General features: G+C 34.7%; 1 protein-coding gene across 1 annotated transcript; it reads left to right on the forward strand.

The window, feature by feature from the left end:
* The first annotated feature begins 7,232 nt into the window (after positions 1-7,232).
* Positions 7,233-9,461, forward strand: LOC119636303 (RNA polymerase II-associated protein 3). Its single transcript, XM_038031606.1, has 8 exons — positions 7,233-7,606; positions 7,669-7,958; positions 8,026-8,234; positions 8,295-8,749; positions 8,804-8,893; positions 8,950-9,054; positions 9,221-9,311; positions 9,370-9,461. The coding sequence occupies exons 1-8, from the start codon at positions 7,436-7,438 to the stop codon at positions 9,459-9,461; spliced, it is 1,503 nt and encodes a 500-aa protein (XP_037887534.1). The 5' UTR covers positions 7,233-7,435.
* The last annotated feature ends 1,620 nt before the right edge of the window (positions 9,462-11,081 follow it).

Below are 11,081 nucleotides of genomic sequence, written 5' to 3' on the forward strand. Positions count from 1 at the left end.
TACTACTACTACTACTACTACTACTACTACTACTACTACTACTACTATAACATATCGAAATGCATGCTATTTGGACTCGAACGAGACTCAGGCACTAATGTATTAAAGCCGCCGTTCTATCTAGCTTATCCATCCATTTTAAGTTCCCTTGAATTTCTCTGAACTTGGTAGGTTTGCTCTCGGTTAAGGCTGATCGAAAAGCCGTCATTTGGAAACTACATTTTGTGATGACTTATTACAGAGCCAAGTTTCATAGACAATTAGCAAATTCTCATATAAATCCCTTTTCACGCGGGTACCCATCGAAATTCGATTGGGCAGCGTTACCTTGTTTGTTTTCTCATCCGCCACACAGCAGCTTGATCATTGATTTCGCTCAATTTTTAGTTTGATGCAAACGTTTACTTGAAAGGTACCGGTTCAATGCACAAATGAAGTAAACACAACTTTTCGGGAAATTCTTATAGTTTAGTTTATAGTTCAAATGTAGTCTGTTTGAAGGTGATACGCAAGCACTTATCATTCAGCTTGGATGGACGATGATTTTTAATATAAAATCATTCCAAGCTATGAGTCAGGAAGGGTGTTCTTTCTACTTCGTAGGTATATTGATTAGCGATACGTAGGCACGGGCAAATTTTCTCCTTTGATTGGGAAGATACTAAACTCTTCTATCTCTCAAGAGAAAGGGAACGGTGTTCTTTCTACTTCATAGGTATATTGATTAGCGATGCGGAGGCGCAGGCAAATTGTGTTCTTTGATTGGAAAGATACTAAACTCTTCTATCTGTCAAGAGAAAGGGAACGGTGTTCTTTCTACTTCATAGGTATATGGATTAGCGATGCGGAGGCGCAGGCAAATTGTGTTCTTTGATTGGGAAGATACTAAACTCTTATATCTATCAAGAGAAAGGGAACGGTTTTCTTTCTACTTCATAGGTATATTGATTAGCATTGCGGAGGCGCAGGCAAATTTTCCTCTTTGATTGGGAAGATACTAAACTCTTCTATCTCTCAACACAGAATTAATTGTTTTATGCATACATAATGGTGGCAGTCTTTGTCAGCCGTTATTCAGCAATTAAACGAACTAGAGCGGACTTCTTTTGACTTAAATTGGGAAAATAAAATTTCCCTTCAAAGGAAAGACATTTCTAACTTCAGTTGAGTTGAAATAATAGGGTATGTGCGACATGGAGCGCTAATAGGCCTCTACAATATTCCAGACAATTGGCGCGGAAGAATCTATTTATTGAAAAGGAAGTTCTGAGGCCAATTGCGCTCTTGAACAACCCTTTCCTTCGTTCGCTGAGATTGAAGGTATCAAAGTAAAGAGAACTTTTTCTTTGGCCTTGTATGCATTAAAAGGTAACTTTATGTAATAAGCAATAGGATATAGATATGAAACATAACATAATAACTAAATTAAATCTTGACGAATACCTACGATACTGTCATTAAAGGCAAGAAAATAAAAAGTGTTCCCTAACAACTTTCCTTATGGCTTTCTGCACTCGCTTGTGAGTATAAAAAAAAAAAAAAAAAAAAAAAAAAAAGGTAGGGAAACTTAAAAGCAATAAAGTTTAGAAGAAGAGATATATATATGTAAGAAACTCTTTCCGCAAGAAAGTCTCGTCACCGACGGCCTTTATGTCTGCTGGCGTAGAGATATATCGTTACAGTACGCAAGTACATAAAAAATGTTTTTAATAACAAATCTTCATTTTTGCTAAATTGCTGCGTTTAAGTTTATTTCTCACAACAATTTCTTTCATTTTTATTATTTTCTTCTTTTTTTTTTTTTTAAATGTTTTCTCTTCTTTTTTTTTGTACTTTTAAACGATTCTCAACAATATTGGGCCAGACTATATAATTACACTTGTCTCAATACATTAACTATGTACGTATGAATGGAGAACGACCAAAAAAGCGAACTTGACCCAGAGTTTCTGAGAAAATAAGAAGAAGAAAAACGTACATAAACGGCACGCAATTTGGTCATTTAAAAAAAAAAACAAAACCTAAAACAGATGAAGAATAGGATTTAATACAATAACTGCACTAAGTGCTGTGGACCAAAAAAAAAAAAAAATAAACTGAAAAATAAGTCTCTTTTTTTTTTCAAACAAAATTTTAGAAAAATAAATCACCGATACGATTAATAATTGACTTAACCTTTTCTTTTTACTTATATGTATTAGTTGCTGTCGAAATACTATCCATATGCTATCAGCAGTATGCCCTGCTAGTATGTTATTATAGCTTCTCAAGAGCATAAGAATTTCATAAGTTTTTAATCCAGGATCGATGCCGCCATGTTTTTTTTTTCATTGAAATCTACTTATTATCCTAGTCCTGACGGTGTACCGTCGCGTGTTGTTCGTCTCCGCGCTGCCCTCCTTACCTGCTATTCTTAATCACTATCTTGGGAAAAGTAAGCTCCCGGAATTTTAAAAGCAAGCTTTGATATTGCCACTTCACCAGTGTAGTCCTAGGAATCTTATAATCAGAAGCTCTGGCAAAGCTTAATATTATACCTAAACTGTTTGAGCTTAGAGGTGCTTGGCAGGGCTTTTCAGGCTCCTTCGGCAAGGAAACAAACAGATCTCATCCACGCCGACCTTTAAAGGCCTTGGAAATCATATAATTAGTTACGGAGGAGTGGCACAGCTTAATATTATATCTAAACTGTTTAAGCACAAAATTGCTTGGCAGGACGTTTCAGGCTTTTTCTGCAAGGTGGCAAACTGATGTCGTTTACCCTAATCTTTCAAAGGCCTTTGAGGGAGTGCATCATTCTCTCCTCCTCTGTAAGTTAAGCCGTATAAGAATACACTTTAAATTGATTGCATTGATCGGACAGTACTTTGCGACGGGCACTCAATATATCCTTTTTGACGGTTATGTCTCACGCACTATTGATGTTATATTGGGGGCGCTTGAAGGTAGCCACCTTATTGGTTCTTAATGAGCTGGCTTCGCATCCAAAATATCCTACTCTCAGCAAATTTCATTGAGTTATCTAATCGATGTAAACGTAGTCTTTATGCCCTTAAACCTGAGCAAGAGTAAAAAGGTCTCTCTTTCTAGGTCTATCCCGCTATCTTATGTACTGCCACAGGCTAGAGATATTGTTACGTTCTTCGATGATTTGGAAGAGTTCTTATAGATCGAAAAATAAACTTTCATTTACAGATTCTGTCTGTGGCAAATAAGCCTAAGTCTCTTTAAAGAAATTATTGATCCGTATATTACTAAGTAGGTTGCATCAGTAAGACCTCTTCTTGGATATGTTATTATTGTATGGTCACCAAACTTTAAGGTATACATTGACTTTATCGAATCCATTCAGACGTCTTTTCTAAAATTTGGATTAAGTTAGTTGTGGAAGGTAAAACCTAAACGCGATGCTTATTCTTTTACCTGCACCTATATCTATTCGGAGCGTACACTTTTTGGATCAAGGTTACAACAAAAACCGTTTCTACTTTCTACTGCTACTCTATGTTTATACCTAATTCTTTTAATTGAAATTCTCAGACCTCAATTAAGATTTCCAGTTGAGCAAACTATCCGCCTTGTTACCACCAACCACCAACTGAGACCACGTACATTTACTATCACTTTCTTTTACTAGCGTCCTTATAGCATTTTCAAAGCGTTGTCATTGCGTTACGCTAACTTTCTCATAAGATTGTCGCTTATCGTCCCACGATATGTATGGAGATTCCATAAAAAAAACTGGCATGAAAATATCGGCCATATATATATGTTGTATCCTGCAGTAATACGCGTTCTTCGCTTCATCTTTCTCTCATATACCGTAGACATATGTTTCAATACAATTTCGATAAGGCAAAAATACCGACAGAAAGCATTTATTTCAATCTACAGCAAGTGCTTGTAACACACTACAGACTAACTTTCTATAGAATCTATTCACTACGTTATTCCAGAACTTTGATTAGAACAACGTAGCCTTATGCTTTATTAAGGCAACGTGACCGTAAGTAATAAGTGTTGTACAAGTGCAAAATTTTGGCAATTACTCAACTCGCACATGAATTCTGTCCTCAATACCAAGTTGGGTAAAGTCGATTTCTGCCTGCGCTACACCACTTTCCTTGATACGCTTATTTCGTTATTTCCGCGTTAACACATCAAAAATTGTACATTATTTCTATGTAAAAACATAGTTCTCATGAAAGCCCTCTTATTGGACGTTAGTCAAAACTTCAACTAACCCAACTTAATTTAATTGTCAAAAATTTTATTATATTTCAGTTGGTTCCATCAGAAGAAACTGCATATTAAACTTTGTAACCGTAAAAGAGCTTCCTTTTCATGCGGACTCCCACTTATGATGGGGTCTAAAAATTTCCCTAGAATTTATTTACTGTGGACTAATTTTAATCGAAGTATATTAAAAGCTAGGACCTTTTTGACACTTAGGAGATTATTATCATACAGCACTTGTGGTGCAAGGTATATTATCCCTTCAGAACGACTTGGGATAGACTCATCTTTTGTTGTACCGATGAATTCGGAATGATTTTGTGGCCCGACTTAAGATTATCTGTCCGTCCGTCCATCCGATACCTGTTGCAATTTTCAAGCCATTTTGATCAAATTTAATACAATAACCTGTTTCCGCTTAAGGAAGGATGGGAATTTTTTTTCGTCATTAAGTGAAAACAAAATGTAATGTTTGTGATATCGCTCCAATATGAGGACTTTCATGAAAAGCATGCATTTTCATACTGTGCATTATTACCAAAATGAGTAAATAACAGTAATAGATGAAGCGGTGTAGCATATCTAATCGTCGGCCTTGCCCTACTATAGCATTCTTACTTGTTGTTGATGAGAATTCTTATATAAGTTAGTGTGCAAAACAATATAACAATACTTGATCCAAATTGGATGCAGTTATGTTTTACATCAATTTATTTTGACGAACCAATTTTGATCATAAAATATTAAAAATTTGACCTTTTCGACATTTGCGGGTTTATTACACATTATTATACATATATAAGGTATATTAAATCTGCGCGGTGTACCCTCCGGAACAACTAGAAAAAGGCTCACCTTTTGTTGTACGGATGAATTCAGACAGATATTACACAGAGGGACATACGGACAGATGGACATACGGACATGCTTAATTCGATTTAGAATTTGATACTGATCAACAATATATATACATTCTGTGTCGTTCATCCTTCGGTGATGGGTGCAAAAGCTCTACCACATTTGAGAATGAAGTCTGTGAACACTGGCTTAGTAGTCGCGGCTCTTACTTATACAGCCACTCAGGCGGAACAACATTATTTTCTTCTGTGACAAGTGACCGGTCACAGCGGTGCACTGAGATGTTATGAATTAATTCAGATAAAGGTTTCTTCTCGACGTCGACGGGTAAAATAGTTTGCAAAACACTTTTTCTATACGACGATTACCAACAAAAAGAGGAGAAAAAAAAAGAAATAATTTTTGAATGCAAAAAGAAAAAAAACATCTTAAGCCAAAACTATATTTAACAAAAAAAAAAAAAGCAAATGTTTATAAATTTCTGACATTCTATGCAATCTGCATTGGGTGCCGTTGCTGCACCTTTTCAAAGAACAGCTTCAAAGGCACGAAAGCAGAGCGAAGAAGTAAAAAACAAACACAACTCGAAAATAAATAAAAAAGATACTGTTATAAATTATGAATAGCCCACAGGGCTATATGCATACATAAGCACATAAACTGTCTAAAAGTAAAGGAAGCCTCTGTTGTTGCACTTTCTCTCCTACACTAAGTTTTCATACATAAGTAAGCAAAAGCGGAAGTTGAAAGTCATTTATTGTTGTTGCTCTCTTAGAGGAACAACACAGTGGAAAGTAAGAGAGTAAGCAGAGAAAGTAAAAATAAGCAAGAAAGAAAACTTAGATATACAAACAGATGCAAACTCATGCATAAGCTTACATACGTCACGGATCATGACATAAAAGTGACTTTGATTTGAAAAGATTAGACGCCACCACTTACACTATTTGGTGACAAATACTTTATACACACTCACAATCATACTCTAACGTTATGAAAATAACTAAGACAATTATATTCGGTTGTGACCGAATCTTTGTACTCACCACCAAGAAATACAAAAAAAAAACAATTTTCGATAATCTAAAATGTCGAATCGGCCTGGACCAGAAAATCGGCGTGGAAATTTTCATCACTGTATCTAGCTTAGAATATGAGTAATGAACAAAAACTCAATGCTTTTACTTTCGAAAAAGAAAAGCGTTCTCAGTTTACGTCCTGCCATCAGCGTGTGCCTTGAACGAATTTGTCGATGTTGGATACTAACCTGCAGGCCCTTCCAATGTTTTCGTAAAATTTGAAGCCTATATCTTAACCTTTGCGATCAGGAAAATATTTACGACATAAATTTTCATAGACTGACTTACTAATGAGTAAGTGTGGTTGATTTTTTCCACTTTTCTCATCATATTGTCGTCGTTGTGTCTGCTTTAGTTTTGACGTAGCATCAAGTTACCTTCGGTGTACTGTGGGTGTGTCCTCTCATCGGTTTATCCCATTTTCAATGTCAACCTTATTGCAAGAACTTCCAATCTTTCCGCCAAATTTGAAGCCGACAGTGGCAATTTTACGAACAGAAGAATGTTTAGCACAGAAGTTACGCAGACAGACAGACGACCAGGCGAACAGTCGGAAGCATACGCATACTTTATGAAACCTCTGAACGTATTGCAAATGTTTTGACAACAAATGAAATATCCCTTCCTTGGTTTGTTTTTATAAAAATATCTTGTAAGGTGTCTCTGCAATATTCTTCAGATAGCTGTAGTTATTGTTTTTTTTTTTTTGCTTGACTGCAAAGTTCTCTCTCTGTACTTTATTAAAATGATTTGCATGATTTCCGCACAAGCTAAACTAACAAAGCAATTTTCTGATATGACTTCTGCTGGTTTGTGTCCTAAATCTGCCTCTAAATGCCATTGAAAAATCATGATTCTGGTAACATTTGATTTTATTTCAATAAAACTTTAATATAACTGATTTGATCTCTAAGTAAATTTATCTTTTATACAGGAAACCTTATATATACATATACATAGTTATATATTTATCTTAAAATATTCGTTTAAAATGTAAAATGACTCTCACCTATTTTTGTCACATTTACTAACGCTATCAATATCCGATGAGCGAGCGAAGAGTCGAAGTAAGAAGAAGAGGAAGAAAAAAAAACATTTTATTTTGACAACAGAATATTCTTTTCTGAGGTTGCAAAGCAATAAAAAATTTTGTAGAAATTTCTATCAGAAAACAAGCATCATAAAGGTACTATTGCAGCAAGAAAAAATTCTTAAAACCACATTACAAACTTACAGTTATAACAGGATTTAATTGAGAGAAAATGGATGCCGCTCGTAAATCATATGAAATTCAGACACAAGTGCGAAACAATGCTGAGGAACATAGAAATTCCATAAATGATTTACTTTCATGGGAAAAGGAAATCAAGGAGAAGGAAAAACAAATGCTAGCACAGGCAACAGGTGAAGAGGAAAGCTCAACGGATGGAAGGGTAAGTTTGATAGAATATTTAAATATAAAAGATAAATAATAGAGGAGATGATCCCTTAAAAGGCTCTCAAAACCCTGCCAATACGCAGCCATACAGTTAGAGACCATTTACACTCATCACCCTCACCAGCAGTAAATACGCGCCAAACTGTAGTGGATGTCTTATCCGCAGAAAAACGTGAGATTCCGTTAAAACTTAAGGAAGCCAATGAAATTAAAGATAAAGGCAACAAGCATGTCAAATTAGGCGAATATCAATTGGCTATTGAAGCTTATACAAAAGCCATTAACTTGTATCCGATGGATGCGATTTTCTTTACTAATCGTGCTTTGTGCTATTTAAAATTGGAAAGGTAACGTCAAATTGAAAAAAAAATATAACTTGGTTTATTATTGCCGCCATGTTGTTATTCGCCATAGATACGATGAATGTATAGAAGATTGTGATCATGCCATAGGATTAGATAATTTGGCTGTGAAAGCCTACTACAGACGTATGTCAGCCCATGAATCATTAGGCAATAATATGGACGCTCTTAAGGACTGCACTAGTCTCCTAACAATTGATCCTAAAAATGGAGAAGCTAAACGCAGTCTAGAACGTATTAATGAACGCTTGCGTAAAACTGGTAATTAATTTAACAAAATTCCACTTTAGACATTGACGTAATTTTTAATTGCACTTTTAGTGAAAACTTCGAATGGACCCAACTTTAGTCCATTGCTCTCAAATGTCATTGATATACTGCCTGTAGACAAGCCTTCCTATAGACGATCAAGCAAATCTTTAAAACGCATAGAGATAACTGATGTAGTAGGACCGAAGGATAGCAAAAATTATGAAAATTTAAAAATCTCTGATGAAGATATCGATAAGCTGTTCAATAGCAATTGCGGAGCATTTGAAGAGATTAAAAAGACCTCTTATACTATAGATACATCTCATAAAGCTGCTGATATTCAAGATACTAAACAAATCCAGCAAGTTAAACAAGAGTTTAAACAACAGAAGTCAAAATTGAATCAAACGTCAAAACCAAAAAAAGAAATGGAAAAATTAACTAAAGAGAAGAAAGGAAAGAACAGGGAAAACGAACAACTCGATCAAACGTCTAATGAAACAGAAATTGAGAGAAAAGAAAAGGTATACAAAGTGGGACAATATTCAATATACTTATGTAATATGTATAATTTCCAGCGTCCTTTACCGCCCGTACCTACAACTACCGCTCAGTTTTATTGTCACTGGAAAGAATTAACAGACAGTCAAAAATATCCCTTTTTAAAGGTATTTAAATGATACATTTTAACTTCGCTTTACTAAGTTTTTCTCATATTATACAGTCCATACCGTTAAAACAATTAACTAAGATTTTGGGTGCAGGATTCGACTCTGAAATCTTAAATGAGGTCATTCGTACACTTCACGACTATTATTTGCCGCAAAAGGTATTTTGTTTATTTGCTTACAATTGAAAATAATTCAAAAAGTTAGTCTGTACTTGTTAAGAGCTGTTGCATTGAAAAAAACGACTGTGAATTTGTTTAGAATAAGAATTTTTGTGTGTAATTTTTCAACCATTTTGCCTTTTTCTTTTCGTTTCTTAATTTCAAGGACCCGTTGACAGCACTTACTCTTTTGGAAATCAGCAAAAACAAGCAAACATCAATATTATCCTTACTAATGTCGAACGATGAACGTAAAGGTCGGTTAGGAAAAATTCTTTATAAAATACACTTTCTATGTGATTTTTTTCTTTGCAGCTTTAATCGAAATCATTGATTCGCTCAAGGAAATTAAGGGCGTAGATCTAACTGCTATTCAACAGATTAATAAAAACTTTAATTTAAATTAAATAATTGTTCTTTATTTACTGTTCATACCGTTGCCAGTTGTATGAATTGTCTACGAGAAAGACATGTTCATAAATTCATAAATTAATTAATAAAATAAAACTGAAAATTTAATTTACTTCAATCTTCCGTCGAAATGTTAAGATTAAAGCAAGTAAGAAGGCATGGCATTCTCGTATAGCCACAACCATGCTTTTCGCCTTCTACTCTCCAAGTTCCGTTCCTTTCCTTTATTTGATACCCATATCGCTGGTATTATTGAGACAGAATTAATTGCGGTGTGTAAAATATTCATTTCAGAATGAACCCATTTTTACGCAGATAACATATCTTCATTTGAAGAATGTACAAAATAGTTTCAAACATTCTGTCTGTTTGCCTTATGATAAATAAGCATTAAACCTCAAAAAAGTTGAGGAAAAAGATAATTAAATCGCTTGCAACTTTGTGTGGTCATGACCGATTTTTTCCATTTTTGGACCTAGAGTGTAGAATGTTTCGCAACATGTATGTGGAAAATTTCAGCCTCCTAACAAGCAAAAGCCCACAAATTTTTGTTAAGAAAAACGGAGTTGCGTTCAGTTTACCCACCACTGCGGGCTTCTACTCGGATCAATTAGCGCCATTTTCAATAGTAATCTGCGTGCAAAGACCTCCAATATTTCTACCAAATTTAAAGTCGATATCTTTATTTTTGCGACCAGGAGAGACACACAACATAGGCATATAGACGGACAGACCTGGCTAAATAAATTCAGAATTTCATGCTGATCAAAAATATATGTACTTTTTATGATGTCTGAGGCTTTCTTTTGGGAGCTTCATATGTAACGAAAAAAAAGAGAGACTGTTCACGTGAGAAGAAAGGATCTCAATAAATCAGATTTCTGCGCAAACGATTTTCGTGAAAAGAAAACTGAAAAAGGATACATAGGGCGAAAAGAGTTACATATATATATTATATATATGTATATTATTTTCATCTGATGAATATTCCAGATTTATGAGAGAACAACTAAAATTCAATTTATCGCCTATCCCTGTTTTGCCCAATTGCCGTCCACTAAACGCTTTAAAATTAGGGATAAATGAGGAGTACAGTCTATCTGAGACCTTTAGTTGGTAGAGTGCAGGATTATAAAAAATATGATAATTATATCTTAACAAGACTCCAACCAACAGTATAGTAAAATTTGTTCAATAGAATTGCGGCATTTGTAGTCAGAAGCCTAACCGGCTAAATCAATCTAATCCTAAGTTGCATTCCGATGCGCAAGGAGAAGAATTCAATGGATATATACTTGAAAGATAATGTAAATGTAACGGAAAGAATTGGCTTGACTATCAAAAATGATGTATGTGAATGGAATCAAAAATGAAACCCAAGAGAAAATTTTGAATTTGTGTCTTTGGCTAAGAATGTCAATTTAATACCATTGTTGAAATTGTTCGAATTAACAAAATAAAAGAAAGTTATTGAAAAAATTGCTCCCCTTTGGAAAGTGCTCGTTATGGTGATTTATCATACTTTTTGAATGCTTGTGAAACATTCAGTGAACCAAATGATCGCGAACCTCCAAGCTGGGCACGATACGGAAATTTTCGCAAATATTAAATTTGTA

The sequence above is a fragment of the Glossina fuscipes genome, unplaced genomic scaffold, assembly GCF_014805625.2.
Source record: "Glossina fuscipes isolate IAEA_lab_2018 unplaced genomic scaffold, Yale_Gfus_2 28, whole genome shotgun sequence".
Lineage (NCBI taxonomy): Eukaryota > Metazoa > Arthropoda > Insecta > Diptera > Glossinidae > Glossina > Glossina fuscipes.

What these genes read in the sequence shown, in the direction of transcription:
- LOC119636303 (XM_038031606.1), top strand. Translation starts at nt 7,436, where the DNA reads ATGGATGCCGCTCGTAAATCATATGAAATTCAGACACAAGTGCGAAAC. An exon ending in AAAGCTCAACGGATGGAAGG is followed by an intron (nt 7,607 to 7,668) that starts GTAAGTTTGATA and finishes ATCCCTTAAAAG; the next exon opens with GCTCTCAAAACCCTGCCAAT. An exon ending in AAATTGAGAGAAAAGAAAAG is followed by an intron (nt 8,750 to 8,803) that starts GTATACAAAGTG and finishes TATAATTTCCAG; the next exon opens with CGTCCTTTACCGCCCGTACC.